The sequence below is a fragment of the Excalfactoria chinensis genome, chromosome 1, assembly GCF_039878825.1.
Source record: "Excalfactoria chinensis isolate bCotChi1 chromosome 1, bCotChi1.hap2, whole genome shotgun sequence".
NCBI classification, from domain to species: Eukaryota; Metazoa; Chordata; class Aves; order Galliformes; family Phasianidae; genus Excalfactoria; species Excalfactoria chinensis.
This window is the reverse complement of record NC_092825.1, coordinates 46,892,352-46,913,649: the sequence shown is the minus strand read 5'-3', so window position 1 is coordinate 46,913,649 and position 21,298 is coordinate 46,892,352. Positions and strand designations below refer to the sequence as shown.

Genomic DNA, 21,298 nt, shown 5'->3' with positions numbered 1-21,298 from the left:
CCTCCCGCGCGCCGGAGGTATCAAAAGGACCGACTGACGCCATCGAGGCGCGACTTCATCTTTGTCAGTGCACAAAATGGCGCCGTACTGCGTCCTGGCGGCTCGGCTGCGGGTGAGCGCCGCGGGACGGGCGGGGCCGGGCGAGGCCGGGCGGGGCGGTGGGGTGAGGGCTGCTACGCCCCGGGACGGAGGGCCGAGGGACCGCGGGGCAGCGAGCGGGGGCGTGGGGCCGGGTCTCCGCTGTCTACGCGTGTAGGTCAGCGCGTCCCCGGCACGGCCCGGCGCCCGTTTCCATGGCGATGGCGGGGCCGCACTGGCGGAGGCGGCTCGGCCGCCTGACGGGCCTCGGTATCGGGCGGGCCCCGCTGCCTCCGGGCACCGCCGACCCTCAAGGTGAACGCAAGGTGACCGCGCCCGGGTAGGCCGAGATAGCGTGCCTGGGGCCGTGCTTCCTCCTGCCGCGGGCTCCTCCTAATCTCGTGCCGTTAGCAGCGTGTGCCCTTGGGGAAACGCAGCGCTCCGCGCCTCCTGGCTGCCCGGCTCCAAGACTGCTGCCTTTCATGTCGGCGGGGGCTCTGGATCTGTTCGTTAAAGGGGCCGTGCAAGGCCAGGCAGACACACCAATTACCTTTTTATTATTATTATTTTATTTTCCAAATGGCTTGAATCAACTTTCATAATGACTCTCCCAGTCTTCTCCATTGTGACCTCTAAAACCCACATCTGCCTGTGCCCATCACAGGCACTACTGTACTAAGGGCATTATCCCATTTAGTATCTACTCACTAATAAACACTTGATTGTTTTTTAAAGCCTAGAAGGCAGATAGAATGCCATTTTCTCATGTAGTGCTGCTTGCTGTGCTGCCCTCAGTAAGCCACGTGGTGAAGCTGAGAGCTCTGACTGCTCCATTTGCCAGCTGTGACCTTGGGGAGGGTGTTCCCAGGGAGCTGCAGCAAGAACCTTAGCATAGAGTCACAGAATATCTCAGCTTGGAAGGGACGCGTAAAGGATCGTTGAGTGCGGTGCCCTGAAAGCACTTTGTGAAGAGGGCAGTGGGCATGGAACAGGCTGCCCGGGGCAGTGAGCACAGCACCAAGCTTGCCAGAGCTCAAGAAGTGTTTGAACAATGCTCTCACACATCAGGCCTGCTTTTTGGGTGGTGCCACGTGGAGCCAGGGGTTGGGTTTGATGATCTTTATGGATCCCTTTCTACTAAAGATATTCAGTGATTCTGTGGTTCTTATATTTTATATTATTACTTTGTTGCTCTCGATGCAGGTGTCTTAGAAAAGCACTGCTTTTTTAAGTAAATGTTACAGCATGGCATCATTGCAATTATCTCAGTGTATTCACCATTGACTGTTAAATAATTGCTACTTTGCACTTTGAACAGAAACAACTACTGATAAAACATAAGCAAATCTTTTATTAGAATAATGGGTTGTTTCTCCTTTTATGGTGTGTGCAGTCACATCAGATCAGATGGGTGTATACTTAACTGGATATGTGTCAGTACAGCAAATGCATGAAATTTAGTCTTCTGGGAGTATTATATTATCAGGCTTTTTTTCCAGTTTAAGGGACTGTTAGCAATCATTCTGGCTGGTCGCTATAGGAAGCAAATAATAGCTTTCTCATATGTAGCAGTCTAGAGATGTAATGATAATGTGGCTCATCTCGCTAGTTGCTGCAGTAGTGCCAGCACTGAATGTGGCACGTGCTATTAATGCTGGTTCTGCTCATCTCCTCTCCTAGAACAGGCTTTTGGAATTGGAACCTGGTAGCAAGCTTATCTTAGAGAGAAACGAATTGGAATTAGCCCAGTTCAGGCTGACAGTCCTATTTATAGTATGGTTCCTATAAAAGCCTCAGAGGACAGAGGTCTTTTTCATGCCGCTCTGAAAGATGCTTTTGGGAGCCATTTTGTTTCTCAAGCCACGTTGGCTAAGGAATGGCAGAAAGAACAGCACTGTGAAACCGACTGGAGTGTCGGGGGTTTGCTGAAGGTCTTGTGAGTACATACAAAGCAGTTGCATTTTGTGAGCTTTGTGTATGTTGGCAAGAAAACCGTGTTGGTTAGAGTTAAACCCACCTTCGGAAGGCTAATTTTGGTTGCTCCTTGGAAGTGGGTCTGGGAAAACAGCTTGCATTTACATGTTGATTATACCTTACTGCTTTTTTTAGGCTGAATCATGGTCAACGTTGGAAACTTGGCCAGTGTTCTTCAATCAGGGAGGAGGAGGAAAAATGATATTTTGGGTTTCAGTTAGAATTTCTAGGAGTGCTTTCTGGGATAGGAGGACATGTGGCAAAGCTTCTAGTCTTTTGACTACAGGCTTTATGCTTACTGGATGTATCTACCATGTCTGATGCCAAAATGTGAGTTTCAAGAATTCAAGCTTACATCTGGGCATTCACTGCTTTGTGCTGACTACGAGACAGCTGGCTTTTTCAGATGAGCTTTCAAAGTCCACATAGATAAGAGCAGGCTTCCTTAAGGAGGATTCAGAGATAATGACACGCTTAGTAAGGTGTCGTTTATCAATTCTGGGGGGAAGCTTTTCACCTACCGAAATACTGATAGACTCAGGAGCCCTGCAGTGGTTCCTTTTCTTTTTCTTTCTGAGTAAAGAACACTCAGGTGCACGGTAAGCTAATTCAGTGCCAGATGAGAAGAGCCTGCTGGGCAGCTGTTTGCTGGGTGCTCAGCCCAGAACCTGATGATGCTGACTACGTACTTCCTGTGGCTGTTGTCACTACTCAGCAAAAACAAACAAAAAATACCAGAGAAACCCACTGGAGCACGTCCTGTTTCAGGGAAAAGTGGGAGAAAATGAAAGTGGAAACTGTCAGTTTTGTGACTTAATCTTGTAGTTTTATGGAGGTTGCTCCAAAAGTAATGCCTCCACGGAAACTCCAGCGGATATAAAGAGCAGAAAAGCACTGTCTGAAGGAGCAAGTTCTCAGCTACAAAACAGTTTTTCAGCATAGGCACCACCATTAGCGATGTGTTTTTACCAGTGACGAACAAGAACCTGCGTGCTGTGCCCGTGAAAGTCTGCATGGCTGACCAGAACATGGCCTGTCTTTCATGTCACTGTCACCACTGCTGAAATGCACCACCCACTACCAGCTCACTGTGCTCACATACAGTATTTGGTCTCCCTCAATGTTCAGCAAGTACTAATGAATGTCAGCAGGTGCCATTTTTTTTTTGCATGGAGGAATTTAGTGACATGCTTCCATGGCAGACACCATTCTGTCAGGCTGCCCCTCTGCTGTCCTCTGTCACACAGCAACAGAATGTAACCAAATGTTGGTGGGAAGGTTCTACCACTACTGCCATACCACTACCATACCACTGCCATCTGCCTCTGACATCACAGCCAATGTAATAAAATAGGAGGCATTACTTTCAGAGCAGTCTTCATATCCCCCTGTTTCTGAAGCTCCAGGTTCAGGCTCGTTTCTCTTCCATATCTGGCATGTGGAGCTGTGGTGGGGATCAAGCAGAAGTCAACTACTTTGTATTGCTATTACTGTGATTGCCATTTGAGTGTTTGTGTGCTATTCTAATGACTACTGCATTTCACTGAGCTATTTCATGAAGTAAAAAGGTATACAGATGTGTACACAGGAGCTGAGAAGATACTATCTGACTTTTATCTGATAGGGATACACCTCTCTTCAGATCTTTGGAGAGCCCTGCTTCAGATTTTGAAGTGGTGGTTGGTTGGTGGTGGTTGGTTCTCCAGTGGGAGAAGTCATCTAACCTCTGACATTTGTGATATATTCTGGAAGTTGTGAGCTTAAAGTGCAGCAGGCTGAAATCTGATGACTGCCTTTCATTTGTCCTTCTGTTCCAGCAATGCTCTCCCCTGTACCACCACATTTATTTCAGATTTACTTGGACCGGAATGGTGCGTCGCTCCTAAAATGCTGCAGATGTGTTTTGCTCCTCCTGAGAGATGTGTATCTAATAGCATAGGATTGTTTGGTAGGAAAACAACCAACACCCTTATTGCTAGTGTGCTGGCTGCTACGCTCTCTCCTGGATTTCCTGGACTTTTTATTATGGAAAATATTAACAAACGTTATCAAAAATACAATAAAACAAGAGATTTGGATGGAAAAAAAAAAATGGTGACATTTTTTGGTCTTGATAATTTAAAGCAGTGTTTTAAATCCAGGTATCAAGAAAGCCGTGGGAAAAATATTTACAGGGAGAAATGGAAAAGGTTCTAAAGGATCTAAAGGTTTGACTGGCATTTTTGGTAATGCAGAATGAGTGGTTGGTGCTGTGATTATCTGGTGCACAACGGACCTTTGCTCATTTACTGTCATCCATATAATCATACATACACGAGGGATATACCAGGTGTGATGCTGGTGTGTTTACTAACCTGCACTTACCAAAATATTGTCAGTGTAAGCTCTGAATAGAAAAAACAGGGTTCAGATTAAATTGTAATACCAGAGGGGGGGGGGAACTCTGCACTCTTGTCTTGTGTTTGTTTCAGGCTTCCAGCAATGACTGCAGGGACTTTCAAAGGATGTTAAGAAATGTATGTGGCAAATCCTTGGAAGTTTTAATGGAGGCTGCCCTGTGACTCAGCTTTCAGAGCCATGTGAGAGCCTTTTAACCCTGGCACTGATCTGTTTCTTTGAGGTCAGCTGCTGTAAATGGTGCCTTGCCACAGTCTGCTCTTCTCCCATGTTCCAGGGGACTTTTGCGTAGGGACCTTGCACTGAGATCTTGGTATGTGGTGGTGGAGCAGAAAGGTATCTGCTTGGTCCCATTTGGTGTTGTTTACTCATCCAACAGTGTCAACTCAATACCAATAAGTGATTCCAAGTGATACCAGTTCTGGGTTCCAGCACTAACACTCTTCTTCTTCCAGCATGCCCTGAATGGTGGGATACGGCGCTACCATGTTGCATCTGTTCTGTGCCAGCGGGCCAAGGTGGCCATGAGCCATTTTGAGCCTAATGAATACATCAACTATGAAAAGTTGGAGAAGAACATCAACATCGTCCGTAAGAGGTAAGAATGGAGGAGTGAAGAGGGAAAGGGTCAGGCCGTTGTGCAGAATTTAGCTCTGCAGTGATGGGAAAGGAAGGAAAACCATCCCAGGGCTCTGGCAAAGGGTGTGTTTATTAGGTGGAGTGGCTTTGAGCCGTGGCAGTTGCAAATATAGTGAAATATGGGTTGTAATGTCTCCATGTGGCAGTGGGGCACTGTGGGAGGGGTTGAAGGTTAAGATGAACACCGACATGTAGAGAACCAGGTCAGTGCAGAGGAGGTGCTAGAAAGGGCTCTGTCCTCTTTTATTAACGCCTTCCTTCTGGAGCATTTGTATTGGCCCTCACACCTTTCTGAGGAAGCAGTGCGTGGGTAGTGGTCATTGTAGGTTAATGCTCCTTTGCACTTTGTTTTGACAGTGAATGTTCTCCTGTATTCCACTGTAGGCGTGAGGCACAAAAAGAAGGGCTAGGAATTTGTAATGTATGTAAACAGGGTGACCTTAATCTGCTGATAGAGGCTTGTCTGCCTGTTGAGTTGTCATTCCTGCTCCACTTACCTTGTCAGTGGTTTGTAAGATGTGTCCTTTGGTCTTTGCATCCTTTGTTAGGTGTGGTAACTCTCATTTCATGTCATAGCATCTGCTCAGTTCCTTCTCACGAGATCTCACCACTGACATAAATAGGCTACTCAACTGAGACAGCCAGTAGAACTCTACAGCACCTAGAAGGTCTGTGGTCATGAAACTCCCCTTACTTGTCCTTGATCTGGTACTTGTGAATTGAGTCTGACCTCTGTCTTGCTTCATCATTCTCTGGCTTGAAGTGTAACCTTGGGAAATGAGCAGTCATTGCTTTACTGTATAGAGAGATTACACGAGAAAGCAAAAGTGACATCAGTCTGTATCCTTTCAAACTTTCTGGGCCAAGCATCTGTTTCAGTGAGCTACCAGTTGATACTTAGTTCTGTAAGATGAGCATGCAGGTGTCTGCATTCATGTCTCAGCAGCTTGAGTGGTAAAAGGAAGCAGAGAGTATCTTTATTCAGTTACATCCTTAAAACAGGCAAATGTTAAACTACACAACATGCGGATACAAAATTCCTTTGTCTCCCCAGGCTTGACCGTCCCCTGACCTTGTCCGAGAAGATTGTATATGGACACCTGGATGATCCAGCAAAACAGGAGATTGAGAGAGGCAAGACCTATTTGCGCCTACGGCCTGACCGCGTGGCCATGCAGGATGCCACTGCTCAGATGGCAATGCTGCAGTTCATCAGCAGCGGGCTGCCGAAAGTGGCCGTGCCTTCCACCATCCACTGTGATCACCTCATAGAAGCGCAGTCAGGTGGTGAAAAGGATCTTCGAAGAGCCAAGGTGACTAATGCAGACACTTAAATTCAGACTGTTTGAAAGCCTCTTTCCACCCTGGGAAGAGATCCTTTATTTTTTTCCAGAAGAGCCATGAAATCAGACATGGCACCAGATTGCCTGTGTGGTCGGCTCTGTAGCTATGTCAGATGCAGTAAGGAAACTGAGCAGGCAGGACTTCAGGAGTTTTTCAGCTGAAGTTCTTCCGTTATATGGTTTAACCCTAAGTATGGGAAGAGTTAGAATCTGCTAACAATGAAAGAATAGATCATACACGTACTGTACAGTGAAAAGATACTTTGAGTAAAGAAGAAAAATAAATTTCAAAGGTTAGAAAAGGAAGACATGTCGTGCTGGGAACTGTGCTGTCTTTGCCATGATATGGCAGCATGAAAAGCATCCTGAACATGTGTCTGCATCACACTGATTTACACTGTGAATGGGAAGCAAATAACTACTTCTGTTTCCCAGACCACTTGCATGTGATTAGCTGAATGTTTACTGAAGCGTGTGCAGCATTCAGGACCTGCAAGGACAGGTATAGATGTATAAGTAGACATGGAGGATATTGTGCTTTATGTGAGAATTCCAATGTTGTTTGTCCAACTTCTTTGTCACTGAGGGTTGTTTTTTTTGTTTTGTTTTGTTTTTTTTTTTTTTAACTTTCCCCTTCACTTTTTTTACTGCTCAGAGATTTCTGTCAAATAGAGATGCATGAGATGCATGCACCTCTGTTCTACATACTACAGCAAACCTGCCATGGAAGGACATCCTGTTAGTATAGCAGGGAGATGGAGGAAGCCCCCATGTGGGCATAGTGTGAGTCCATTGTCATAGCTAGTTGGCTCTGTGACTTGGGTCCTGGTACCAAAACAGAAGAATCTGTCTATCTGCCTTTTTGGGTGTTCAGATGGATTTTAAGATTGTAGTCCGTATCTGTTCTCAGAAACTCCTGATCTTGAACTGCTTCTTTTCTCTCTTTTTTTTTTTTTTTTCTTTTTCTTTTTTTTTTTTTTTTCCTGTTCCTTTAGTCTAGAGAAAAGCAACTTATGCTGCCTAGGTGTGAATTTGGGGAGTTCTTGCTCCACAGTTTGCCTTAGGCTGAAGTTGTGGGTTAAGAATTTGGGACCTTGCTAAAGAAGACTGGAGGTGAAGAGAAGAAAAGAAGCTGTCTTCCTCTCTCCCTTATTCCTGTATTTGTTCTTTGTAATGCCCGTGGTGTTCTGCTGCTGAGCAGAGCAGAGTCCCTCCTCTGCCAGCTGCTCTGAGCAGACCAAGTAAAGGTCTTGCCTTCTTCTGACTGTGTTCTGCTTCTGAAGCTGCCAGCTGGCACACAGTGAATGCTGGCAGACCGGAGGGTGGTTTGAATTTGCTCCTGGCTCATCATCATACTTTACTGGGGGAGAGATGCACAAACAGAGTAAAGTGACCTGACTCCCTGTGGAAAACAGCGCTTAAAGAACTGTTGCTGCCTCATGGGAAACCTCAGCAAGTGTGTGCTGAGACAGTTCTTCCATTATCCTAGTTTCCTCTTTATTTTGAAGCATAGCTGCCTGAGAACAGTCTTTAAGAAACTCTCTTCTGCTAGCGCTTATCTTATTTACTCTGCCACTCTTCTGCCAAGAGTTATCAGAACATACGTACCATTGTACTTCCTTGGCAACCGTGGTTATTCTCACAAGCAATTTTCACGGTGTGACCTCTGCAAGTAATGGTGGTAGTGCAGCAAGAAAGGCAGCATTGTGCGAGTCCTTAGCAGGCGACTCAACCGAATGAGAAATGGCACCCACCAACTTCCAATTCTATTTCTTCATCTGTAAAAGTAAAGCCAAAATGCTAATCTGAGAGATTAGAAATGTCTTCAAAGCATGTGTAAAACAAAGGAGACAGCTGACAGAGAAGGAAGGAGGGGTCAGAGGAAGTGAAAAACAGGTTAAAGTACCTCGTGAGAATACAAGAAATAACCAGAGCATTCTCAAATACCTTATTGGCAGGGTTGTCCTTTAATTGTGCTATTTGGAATTGAAGCAAAAGAAGATGCACTAGTAGAGCTGCAAGTAGGATGAAATTGAGTGAAATTAAGTGGCCTGTGATGACAGACTGGCACTGATCCCTTTTGGTTTTGGGAGTGATGCACACCACCCAGCTGTTCCAAAGCCATGGAGCAATCTACAGACAGGCTTGAGTAGAAAGGAGTGTGTTCAAGCTCACAGTCTACAGAAGAACGTAATTAATATTGTGTGTTTTCCTGTGTGACTAGGACATAAACCAGGAGGTGTACAACTTTCTATCGACGGCTGGTGCCAAGTATGGAGTGGGATTCTGGAAACCTGGATCAGGAATCATTCATCAGGTAACGTATGTATTTGCATTCCTTTGAACATCCAGTGGCTCTTTTACCTCATGGTGAACGGAGAGCACAAACCCTTAGAAATGTCACCAGTTCAGAGGAGCAACACTCTTTGAGGCAAAAGCTCTTTCTTGCTTTCTCTCTTTCAGTTATCTCAACGACAGTGTTTTTACTCAGAGGCTATTTTTGTCAAACTGTAACCTGATGCGTGATTAGTGAGTGCCAGCAGCAGGCCACGTGAATCAGAGAACCTTTACTCCTTTGGTGCTGGCTCATTTTGATATGGTTGGACGGTAAAGTGGTGCCATGAAGTGGCTACATAAGGCTAATATTCATTCCTTTTAGTGTTAAGAAAAGAGGCTTTAGGAACACACCTTTTGGGGGGCTGTCTTATGTACATTTTGTTCCATAGTAAACCAAGAAAGTCTATGAGGACACCAGCTAGAACAGCTGACTTTTAAGTACTCAACAGTACCACATAACTAATTGCTATCTGAACTGGATAAAATACAGAACAGTTTTCAGTCGTTTTCAGGTCTGAGATTATCTAGTTGTAGCACTTGCACCTCAAAAGAAGGTGACCATCCTAAGATAACTTACCACTTAATGAGGCTTTTTGATTTTTAGAATCAACACCTCTAGCCAGATTTCCCTGACTTGGTCTTGGTTGATTCCCTGTGTATGTCTACTAGACATTTTACATTATTCCTGAGATGCAGGTAGGAAAAACTGAAGTGGAGCACAGGCAGAAGGAATGGAGAGGGGTATGGATGACTACTGTTAAACATCTTCTCAGCAGGGAGCTTGTGACCAGGTGCAGTCAAGAGCTCTCTGCTCTTAGCTATAGAATGATTTGCTTTAATCTACTGTGACACAGCATGCGGAGGAAATAGAACAGGTGAACTCTCCAAAAGCTCGTGGGAGCACTTCAGGTCACTTCTGCTCTGAAACCACTCATAACATTTGTCATGTGGCAACATAGCTACCTACTGTTGCTGCCAGCTTTCTTATGATTTAGTTTCTCTGGTTTGAGAAGACTGGACATGCTATATAGCTTCAGAATCCAGTGGCAAAGTGAGGTCATGGAACTGACCTTTCTTGTACATGTAAGTCTAGAAGTATTAGAGGCAAAGTTTTAGCTTTCTCGATAAAGGGCTAATTGAGTTCTGCTGAGACTGTTCTGGAATCAGCAGTGAGGAAAAGGCAGCCTCCTGGTATATTTGCAAGTTATTCCTCCATGTGATTAGGCTTTGGCCTGCAGCACAGATTGGAGGGGCCTGTTGGTATTCTGCTGCTGTGGGACCATAAGGTCTGCAAAAGATCTTGCTAGCTCTGGACAGGTGAATTGGCTCGTTCAGCAGTTGAGTCAAGGGGTTAGAGGCTGAGGAACAGATCAATGAGCTCCAACAAAGGTTACTGGAAAAAATTCATCTTCCAGTGGAAAAAGGGAAATCACAATTTAAGCTTTTATATTATCTTGGGATGAGCAAGGACCCTCGGGCCAAGACTTGGTACCTTGTTCTGTCATTCCTCTGAAAGGAATTTGAAATACAGCTGAACTTAGAATCCAAAGCAGATTCAATAACTTTCTTGCTACTGAAATCTGCAAATAAAAACTAATCTAGATTCTTATTCTTGTTGTTTTCCTTGGTGTCTCCCCCCTCCTTTCCCGACAAACAAGCAAACAAACGATCCATTTTTATTTTCAGATCATTCTGGAGAACTATTCCTACCCTGGGGTTATGTTGATTGGCACAGACTCACACACCCCCAACGGAGGTGGCCTGGGGGGAATCTGCATTGGTGTGGGTGGAGCTGATGCTGTAGATGTCATGGCAGGAATCCCTTGGGAACTGAAATGCCCAAAGGTAAGAGCAAAAGGAATACTAATCCTCTGTGTGGCAGGTGAGATTTAAGATACATAAGAAACATACATTAGGCACTATGTACAATCAACATTTTTATTTGTAATCACACACTGGTTCAAACAGCCACTCTGTGATTCATTGGCAGCTCTGAGTTCCCATTTCCAGCCTTTTTATTCAGAGATGGAGAGAAGTAGGCAAGTAGTGATCTCCATTTAGTAGGCCCTGTCATTGGATTCAGCCCCTGTGCACGTGCTGTGGTAGTTCAGGATTTTTCCCCCTTGTGGTGTTGTGACTACCCACATTCTGAGGAGTATGAGGAATTATTTTGGCTGCTGAAGGGAAATGATGACAGTATTATATATTATTTATATATATTACATAATATTTATTTATATTTATATAAATAAATAATATATTATGTAATTTATATAAATAAATAATATAGAATATTTATGTATATTATTTATTTATTTATTTTAATGTTATGCAGGTTATTGGCGTAAAACTAACTGGCAAGCTTTCTGGCTGGAGTTCTCCTAAAGATGTGATCCTGAAAGTGGCTGGCATCCTCACTGTTAAGGGAGGAACAGGTGCCATCATCGAATACCATGGGCCTGGTGTGGATTCAATCTCTTGCACTGGTAAGACAGCAAGAATGGAGCTGGGTGTTGTTGGAGGTGGGTGTTATTGTCTGCAGAGGCTGGGAAGGGAATCATACAGAAAGTGTTATATACTCCCTTGTAGCCAGGCTGAGTGATTAATACACTGCGAACTGGTGGTCCGGTTCTCTGCAAGCTAGCAGGGATGTGGGTGGTGTAATGAGGCTGCACTCCTCTGTGAAAAAAAAGTGGCCCTTCTCCATTGAATCTTTGTGTGAAACACCAAGCAGTTAATTATGAAGAATCCTGTAAGACAGTGTTGTCAGGATGCAAGTAAGGCTGGAGGTATTTTGCTGTATGCTTGGAGGATAAAGATGTCTGGGCTGGTAAGGATGACATTTTCAGTTCAGCCTAAAATAAGCTGTGGACACAGAGGGAACGCTTGTGACATCTGCTAAGGAAAAACTCCAACAAACAGTGCAGCGTGAAGACTAGAAAGCAGTGGTTTAACTTGGAGTCTTGCACTAGTCGACTGTGGGTCTCAGGTGCTGAATTGGAATGAGCAGATATTACAGTTGTCTGTTATGACTCTTGTCAGGACAAAAGTATGGGAAGTGTCACTTCCTTTGGCTTGAAATGCAGCCTTTGGGCTGGATTCTCTCTGTTCATATGGCTTGGCTACAATTTGGATAGCTTAGCAATTTAAGATTTTTGTTCTCTTGAATCATGGGGAGCTGAACTGTGGTATTTAGCCCGCTAAATATAAAACAGCATCTGCTATTGCTGCATTGCTGTGTCCTTGAAAGGCACTGGGTGGTCCCAATGCCACAAGTAAATGTTTTTTTATTGTACTCAATCACCAGAAGCTTTTACTCAGCTCATTGGATTTTTCATGTAGATAAACGCATTTTGGCTCTTCCAATAAAGACAAATAAGATGCTAGGGAGAGTCCAGACACTCACTGTGGGTAGCAGAGACACTTCTCACTGCTGTAAGTATATTCGGTGCTCAGTGCTGATGGGGAGGAGTCCCTATTAGACCTTCCATAATCAAGAATTACTGTGGCTTTCAACTCCTTCCTTGTACCAAAGTCTGGCTGCAGACATAGTATTGATCAGAAACATTAGGGACTGAAGCAGCCATTATGTAGTCAATGCGTCCTGTCTGTGGTGGAGTTAGGTTTTTTTATGCCTGATGAACCTGATCTCTCTTGGCTTTGCTGTCTTTTCTATGGTTTGACCTTTGAAGAATGGGATGGTCTTGGACTTGTGTCACTGACCTCATGATCTTTTCTCCCATTCTTTTTCTAGGAATGGCAACAATCTGTAACATGGGGGCTGAAATTGGAGCTACCACCTCAGTCTTCCCTTACAACGCACGGATGAAGAAATACCTGGGCAAGACAGGGCGAGCTGGTAAGAGAGCTTGAGGGTTGAAGTGGGTAGAAGCATGGATTTGAGGGTAGGTGTATTCTGGAAGCAGCATCTTCCTGTAGTTTTATCTGCTGTTACTTCTGACCTTGCATATACAGGAATAGGGACTGTAGATTAAGTGCCTGGTGAGATATTTTGCAGACCCTGTGTTCAATTGTTCCAGTCTTCTTTTACCTTGCATTTTTTGCAGTTTTTCAGATCTCCCTTCTTTCTCATTCCAGACATAGCTGCACTGGCAGATGAGTTCCAGCAATACTTGGTGCCAGATGCTGGTTGTCAGTATGACCAGGTGATAGAAATCAACCTCAGTGAGGTAAGGCTTTCTTTCTGCTTGCCACTGTGGATGTTGTGATGTGACTGTTTGTGTGAATGAGGACTGTACTGGGAGTTGGATGCAGCACCCCTGGCTATCCTAGAACAACACTGTCTGTTCCACTGACAGCTTCTGCTCAGGTGTTTGTGTAGGTGAATCCTAAACAGCTTCTGTACAGGGCTATGAAAGGAATTTATTTGTTGCTGACTGAGGTTTTTTCTTGGCTACTGTAATCTCTGACTTTGTCACTGTTTCTTAAAGCTGAAGCCACATATCAATGGACCTTTCACACCAGACCTGGCGCACCCTGTGTCAGATGTTGGTGCTGTGGCAGAAAAGGAGGGCTGGCCTGTTGATATCAGAGTTGGTGGGTAGTATTTGTTCTTTTGTCTACATCTTTGTGGCATGAATGTTGCTGTTCCGGGATAAGTGGTTGGTTGTGTAGCATGAGATCCAGTCCCTTAATTAATGCTCAGTAGTTACTGCTCCTTTGATTTTTGGTTAGTGTCATTTCTTCATAGGTATATGAACTTTCTGAGAAGTGTAGTCTCTTCTCATCTTATATGTGTGGCCTAGGTCTGGGATGGCTAGAGAGATTTTAATCTCAAGAAGCAGGCAAGTTTTTCCCCTTGCTGGGAACTTTGAAACACTTGGGTAGACAGCAGCGTTACTTGTTGAATAGCACTTCTGGTCAAATCCATGCAGCAGGCTTTGAACAAAGATCTGTCAGGAGCAGGATTGTTGTTCTAAAGAGCAGGCTTGGATACCTGCATGTTTGTAGGATGGTAGCCATTGGCTGGCTTCTCTCAGGTTGTTCCAGGAGGGAATGAAAAGAATGCAAATTCATTCTGAAGGCCACATTGCAGGTGGGAAACTTGTTATTCGTTGCTGTTACAAATAACCTGAGTAACTCGAAGTGAAGAGTTACTCTCTACTGGTTAGCACTGGAGTACTGTCAGTGCAGCACAGTGTGTCCTCATGTGATGTTTGTACCGTAACAAAGGATGCTTTATCCAAGGACTACAGAATGTCTGTACCAAAACTGAATGGTACCTTGGGGTCTAGCCAAGAAAACTGAGGTGAGCTAGTTGGGCGTGTAAATTTCTCGGAAGGAAAAAAAGAATGTCAAATGTGTATGCTGAGAGGGCTGGAAAACTTAAAATTCAATTTGAACAGTGAGGCACCCACCTCTTTTTATCATTTCTTCAGTTTCTTTTCATCTTGATTTGTAGCCCTTTCTGTATCTCTGGATGAATGCCTCTCTGTAGTTAACTGCCTAATCAAAAGGTGCCACTCTGACCTTGTGAAACAATAAGTAGACTAGTGGCCAGGCAGTGTGTTCTGACTTAGCAGCTCCACAACCTGGCAAAGGATTGCTTGTGACAACAGGATCTTGCTTGGGAGGTTTGGCAGTGTTAGCACCTGAAACTGTTTTGGATTCCTTGTTGGTGGAATAGGTTGTCTCTTGTGCTTTCTAATGAGAGGTGGTCAGGAAGGAGCATCCCAGAACCATGGCTGCAGTAACCACCTTCCTGTCTCTCTTTCAAACCCCATAGGCCTGATTGGCAGCTGCACCAACTCCAGCTATGAGGACATGGGGCGCTCTGCAGCAGTGGCAAAGCAGGCACTGGCGCATGGGTTGAAGTGCAAATCAAAGTTCACAATCACACCAGGCTCAGAGCAGATCCGTGCCACCATTGAAAGGGACGGTTACGTGAGTATGACCACTCTTTACACTTCCAGACAATACGTGTTCAACTTTTCCAGACAGTGCTCAGGAGTCTAGAGTGGCTTATGGAAACCTCTCAAACTTTGTCATCACTTATCACTAGAGTTACAATAGCCTTGTGCTGCTGTGCCCCCAGGTCCTGACATTACCTAGACATTGTTTTGACTGGATATGTTGATCTGTTTTCTCATTTAAGAACAGTTTGGCATGGAGAGAAAAATATAACAGTGTGTTAATTCGTTTTTACATTTTGTAAATGCTGGATGCTGTCAAAGCTTGGAGACCAACTATACGAGTCTTTATGTGGACTTCTTCAAAAGCTGCCCTCTTGATTGACTCCTGTTCTGAATGCACTGACTAGGCTCGTTCTTGCCTGCACTTCTACCAAATCGATCCTTACACTGACAGGAATTATGCAGAAAATTAATCAGACCAGCCGCTGCTCTGTCAAATATCTGAGTAGCTGGATCGTTCCATTTAAAATAGGTAGAGATTGGAAACTCAATGGTGAAGCCTTCCTGTGCTTTTCTGAGTGTTAACTCAGAGTTTACTGGGATCAAGCCCTATGTATTCATAAAAGAGACTCAAAACTTGGGAGTGAAGCAAGGAGAGAAACGTTCTTGGGTTGGTGCTTTGTGAGTGTCCTCTTTTTCTGAAAGAGCAACACCAGAAATGTATTCTGGACTTCTTCCTAGTAATGAAGTTGTTGTCTGTCCCCAGGCACAAATCCTGCGAGATGTTGGAGGGCTGATTCTTGCCAACGCTTGTGGGCCATGCATTGGCCAGTGGGACAGGTAAAGGGAAAGATGAGCTTCTTTCTAGCTTTGTTTTTGATTGTAAATTCCACACACTAGGAATTAAGCACACCCTAGCCATTGGACACAGCTGCGTGATGTGCATTGGAGGAGGAGAAATGATGCAAAAAAACTGCAGATTTAAGCTGAGCCTTTAGACGAATGAAGCTGCAAAAAGACCACGTGTGGCCGCATCTGTAGGTTTTTTGATAGCAGACAAAAATGGAGAGAGAGATTAGTCATCCTTGAGAAGATGGGCTGGAGTTTGCTTGTTTCTTTTTAAAAATGGGATAAGCTATTGGTCTGGCTTCAATCACTGGAGTAGCAGGGAGGAAAATTCCTGATAAGAGGGATGGGAGACACACTGTTTGTCCTTGCTAGTGGTGATGTGTCCAAAGGTACACTCTCTAGTAGATAATTGTTCAGTCAGTTCAACAGTGCGCAACGTGGTCTATGAAAACTACTCTGGGAATCAGCATCTGACTTGACTTTTCGCTGCCCTTGGTTTTGAGTCTGTATTAAGGGAGGAAAACATGTCTGGGAGCTCACTAAACATTTCCCAAAGACAGTGACTGATACCAAAGTCAAGACTGGGGGTTTTAACAGCAAGACATCTAGAAGCAATTTTCCCTTTGGATCTGAGGAGCATGTTTCTTTCTTTTACAGGAAGGACATAAAGAAAGGAGAGAAAAACACAATAGTTACGTCTTACAACAGGAATTTCACAGGTCGCAATGATGCCAACCCAGAGACTCATGCGTTTGTGACCTCCCCAGAGGTAAGAAACAGCTGCAGGGAGCCTGTGGGACAGTTTGGTGTCCTGGGAGCTCATTCTGCTCCCTTAGGAAGGAGACACAGTGTAGTTTGGTCTGTAGTTATGAGGGCTTTCTGACTGCTGTCTTATTTAGGCATAGGATTTTCAAGTGAAATGATGAGAGGAAGACTAAGCTTTTACGCTGTCATTTTTCTTTCAGATTGTCACAGCCCTGTCCATTGCTGGCACTCTAAAATTTAACCCTGAGACAGATTTCCTGACAGGAGCAGATGGGAAGAAGTTTAAACTAGAAGCACCTGATGCAGATGAGCTGCCTAGGCTGGTAACTGCTTGGTCTGGGGAAGGGAAGGCCTGTCACTGTTTGTTGTTTATGTGTAGTAGGGGAGCTTCACACACTGACCTTAATGTTAAGGCTGTAATTGGTGCAGTTGCCATTATTGTCTTGTTTTCCTCAAGTGATGTTAGGGTTGGCTGAGACTGATGTTTTTCCTTTTGTTTTTGGAAGGATTTTGACCCAGGCCAGGACACATATCAGTACCCTCCCAAGGATGGCAGCGGGCAGCATGTGGATGTGAGCCCCACCAGCCAGCGCCTCCAGCTTCTTGAGCCCTTTGATAAGTGGGATGGCAAGGATCTAGAAGACATGCTGATCCTCATCAAGGTCAGGAGCAAAGAGGGGAACACCAGCTGTGGCAGGGCTGCTGAACAGGGATTTGCATGTCAGTTACGAGAAGCTTTGGAGTGTGCCTTGAGCCTTCTTGAGATTCTTCCCCTACAGCTGCATTATTACGGGAAGTGAAACAAGGGTCTTCCTTCTCTAGTTGATGTTTCTTTGCAATACTACATTTAATGTAACTAAGAGACTTTTCTGCTTGGGGCTGGTTATTAGCTAATATCATGAAAAACAAAGGTTGTTATGCTGTGGAATGTGATCCCACCCATGCCATGAAGTCTGGAGAATTTTCCCCAGTTATAACCATTCATCAGCATCTCTAATACTTGACAGTTCTAACAGCTATTTTGTCTGAAATCAGGTTGTTAGAATCTTCTCATCCATCAGTAGTTGTGTTGTCTTACAGGAAGAGAAACTCTTCTTTCATAATAATTAAACATTACATTTCAGTCTTTTAAGGAAGACATGAGTTTCTCCTCCCTCTCTGTTCTGAGTTCACAAAGTGAAAGTTTCAGTTTACACAGTGATAGGTGCAGAAATACAGTGCCCTGGGAGTTGTCCTTCAGGTGCATTGTTGGTTCTCAGTGGCAGAGCTTCAGGTATTCCCAAGAGCCATGCTTTCATGCTGAGCTGTGCTTGTTTGACCCACATGATTCCTTTGGAAACACCGTGGGGCTACCAGTAGGAAAGCTGTTCTCTCTGGTGGGAATTCTGCTCCAACAGACTGAGGCGGCCTGTATACAGACTGGAAACTCAGAGGGAACACTTGGTGTCTTGCTGAGCTTTTCCAGCAGAGAGGCTGAGCTGTAACAGGAAGAACTTAATTGTTCTTGCCATTTGAACGTGCTGCTGAGGGAAGTGAGGACATGGCACAAGATGTCGTGGCTAACCTCATTTCTCTACTTCTGCCCTTTGGAACAAGGATCTTGTTTCTAATCAAAGCATGCAGAATGACCACTGCATTCTGCCTTAGTGCACCTTGATTGTGTAACAGATGCAGTTGTCTTGAGTTTGTGTTTTTAAAACAAGATGTGAAGATTCTTCAGAGTAAAAAGCGTGAGGAGGCATCAAGTCCTGACCCATCCTAATACATTCATCCCTTCTACTACCCCTTAGGTAAAAGGGAAATGCACCACTGATCATATTTCTGCTGCTGGACCATGGCTTAAATTCCGTGGCCATCTGGACAACATCTCCAACAACCTGCTTATTGGCGCCATCAACATTGAAAATGGCAAAGCCAACTCTGTGAGGAATGCACTAACCCAGGAGTTCGGGCCTGTCCCAGACACAGCCCGTTATTACAAGGTGGGACTTTCTCCTGATTCATCTGTTTTAAGAGGATGTTTGTACTTGGTGTGGTCTGTGCCAAGACCGAGGACCTCTCCCTACTGCTCAAGTATCAGCAGTTGTGAATTCACTCAGCGTTCAGGATTTTTCTTGGGACTTACTCTGATTGTGGCAGTTCTTGTAGGAGATTCTTTCCCTGCCTGTCATGAGCCTGAGGGAGGAGGGTCTTGTGACACAGACGGGACCAGAAACCCTAGATGAAAGGGGAGGTGAAAAGGGAAGAACACTTCTAGGCACTCACAATTTGCGGGCATTTGTGTCACCAGACTGCAACTAAAACCCACCTTCTTATCTAAGCAGATGGACCTCAGTTACTGTGTGAACCTAAAGAATTAACCCCTGACTGACTAGTTAACGTTGAAATAAATATATTGACCCCTTTGTTCTTTAAAACTTGGGTTGGAACTTCAAGAAATGGCCTTTCACTCTCTGACCAGCTTGGCAGTGATCTCAAGTGGGATCCTCTGGTAGACTGAAGTTCAAGCTGGAAGTATGACTTCCAAAAAGTAGAGCAGGGATCACAACCAGTGTGAGTGCTGCCCCAGCACAAGACTGTGTAAAGAAACATGGCAACAGGAATTTGCTTTGGATCCCAGAAGCAATCCTTTTCAGTCCTTGTTAGCCTAGGACAGCAATGCCTAACTGCTCTGAAGCTCTTAATTCCTCTATTTCTATCCTTAGAACCAAAGGGAGCCTTTTGGTAGAACGTATTATAGCACAGCAGTGTCGGTAGTGTTGCACTGAAATTAGATATATTGGGGTTGTACTTATTGTAAATTCCTCATTTGAGTGGCCGGAGAATTCTAAATCTTTTTCTTTTATCACAGAAAATGGGTGTCAAATGGGCGGTTATTGGAGATGAAAACTATGGTGAGGGATCAAGCCGAGAGCACGCAGCCTTGGAGCCACGTCACTTAGGAGGCAGGGTCATCATCACCAAGAGCTTTGCCAGGATCCACGGTAAGCTGCGCTTTCCCTGTAGTGTATACAAACAGGATGTTTAGTTTGGGTGGAAGAGATGTTTACCTTGCCTCAGGGCTCAATGCCTATGGAAAGGAACTCTATCTGCTGACAGATTGCATGGTCTCACGTCAGGAATGCTGTTACGTATGTAGTTAGATATGACACAAACAGTGGATATGCTCAGTTTGCTCCTGGGTTGGTAATTACTGATGAACTCCTCCTCGGAGAAGCACTGAGCATCCATGTGGTAGTGCTGATCCCCTGCAGTGAGTTGATTCAGTGGATTGTTCTCTGCAGAAACCAACCTGAAGAAGCAAGGTCTGCTGCCTCTTACCTTTGCGGATCCAGCAGACTACAACAAGATTCATCCCGTGGACAAGCTGAGCATCGTGGGGCTGGCAGACTTTGCTCCTGGAAAGGTACCTGCTTGTCTCATTGCACTCAGGGTCAGGAATGAACCACCAGTGGGGAACAGTGTGGAGCTGTGTGCCAGGGCCTGAGGCAGAACAGGCAGTGATGGCCCCACAACCTTCCAGCCAGAGGGAATGCTGCACACCAGCAGTGGGGGCCATAGAGCTGGGGGGAACCAGATCACATTACCCTGAGCTGTTATGAGAAACCCCTCTAGGATGTTTTCGGTTGAGACTTGTTGCCTTAGGCAGGAGTGCTCCCTGGAAGGAACTCCAGCCACGCTTCTATGTTAAGACCACCCCTGTTTTCGACTCCTTAGAAATGTACAGGGATTTTCCTGTGAGAATCTCAAGCTAACTTGTTCCTTTGACAAAGAAGAGGGAAAATAAGAACCGTCTTTTGTTTTTTCCTTTAGCCTCTGAAATGCATCATCAAACATCCCAACGGGAGCCAAGAAACAATCATGTTGAACCACACCTTCAACGAGTCGCAGATCGAGTGGTTCCAGGCTGGCAGCGCCCTGAACAGAATGAAGGAACTGCAGCAGAAATCAAGCTAAGCTAAGTGCGCACAATGCCCCCAGTGCACTGGACTCCATTCAGCTCTGGCATTTTCATGAAAGTGCAATTCCATGCCTACTGTCGGAATAAACGTCTGATCAAACGTAACCATAGCTTCCTTTTTGTTATGGCACTTCCTCTTCACTGACGCTATGAAAAGGGAGTGCAGCTAGGCTTACTTTTGTCTTTTAAATTCCCCCAGCTCCCTTTTTCTATTTTGGCTCAATTTCAGTTGTCCCACAGTTATTTATATTTGGAAATAACCAGCTAAAGTGGGTTTGTCTGCTCGGTTGGTTGTTTTTGGTTGGTTTTTTTTTTTGCCCATTCACTTTACTGATGGCTAAAGACTTAAAGTGGAAATAAAGACTGTGACCATCTCTCCTGCCTTGTGTTCCTTGTATTCTTAACCCTGCTCTCCAACCCTTTTCCCCTCCCTGTTTCTGGGAGGGTGGGAAAGAACTTGGATAAACACGCTACCTGCCTGCTTGGTGGTGTTCTCCAAAGACCACGTTTTGGTTTGGTTTGTACACTAACTCGTTTATGCATTTTACCAGCGTCGTTCATTAAGTTCGTTTCCTCTCACACAGCTCACCCTCTCCACAGCAAGTGTGATGATTTCAGAACGCTCTGTGAAGCAATGAAGCTGCTCTTCGGTGCGCTGCTGGGAGCTCTGAGCCGGTGAAACGTGAGCTGAGCACAACAGCTACCTGGGCTGCTTTCTCTGGAGCAACCAGTGTGGAAGCCTGTTTTGCTGTTGAGATTCTAACCTGCATCGCCCAAATTCTGACCTCTTAGAAACTGACGGGGATTTTCCCTCATCTCTAGCAGACTGCATGTCTGAGCACCACTGCTGCCCGGCCAGCATCCGGGAAGCTGACTGAGCAGATGGACCTCAGTTACTATGTGAACCTACACAATTCTGGGCTCCCTTTTAATGAGAGCAATGCACCACGAATAACAGTTCCGAATTAAGGGGCAATAACTAACACCGCAGGGAGGGTGCTGGTGACTCAGGCTTTGTTTTCACAGTTGGAGGTTAGCAGCTCCACTATCCCAGGGAATTACAGCCCCTTCCTGCCAAACGT

General features: G+C 45.0%; 1 protein-coding gene across 1 annotated transcript; it reads left to right on the top strand.

Annotated features, from left to right (window-relative positions):
* Nucleotides 1–13: 13 nt before the first annotated feature.
* ACO2 (aconitase 2) lies at nucleotides 14–20,590 on the top strand. Its single transcript, XM_072329136.1, has 18 exons — nucleotides 14–112; nucleotides 4,905–5,047; nucleotides 6,143–6,401; nucleotides 8,656–8,748; nucleotides 10,455–10,613; nucleotides 11,104–11,254; nucleotides 12,523–12,627; nucleotides 12,867–12,958; nucleotides 13,220–13,325; nucleotides 14,515–14,672; nucleotides 15,408–15,481; nucleotides 16,148–16,259; nucleotides 16,456–16,578; nucleotides 16,762–16,917; nucleotides 18,046–18,237; nucleotides 19,107–19,239; nucleotides 19,540–19,661; nucleotides 20,069–20,590. The coding sequence occupies exons 1-18, from the start codon at nucleotides 77–79 to the stop codon at nucleotides 20,210–20,212; spliced, it is 2,358 nt and encodes a 785-aa protein (XP_072185237.1). The 5' UTR covers nucleotides 14–76; the 3' UTR covers nucleotides 20,213–20,590.
* The last annotated feature ends 708 nt before the right edge of the window (nucleotides 20,591–21,298 follow it).

What these genes read in the sequence shown, in the direction of transcription:
- ACO2 (XM_072329136.1), top strand. Translation starts at nt 77, where the DNA reads ATGGCGCCGTACTGCGTCCTGGCGGCTCGGCTGCGG. An exon ending in GGGAACTGAAATGCCCAAAG is followed by an intron (nt 10,614 to 11,103) that starts GTAAGAGCAAAA and finishes AATGTTATGCAG; the next exon opens with GTTATTGGCGTAAAACTAAC. An exon ending in GAGCTTTGCCAGGATCCACG is followed by an intron (nt 19,240 to 19,539) that starts GTAAGCTGCGCT and finishes TGTTCTCTGCAG; the next exon opens with AAACCAACCTGAAGAAGCAA.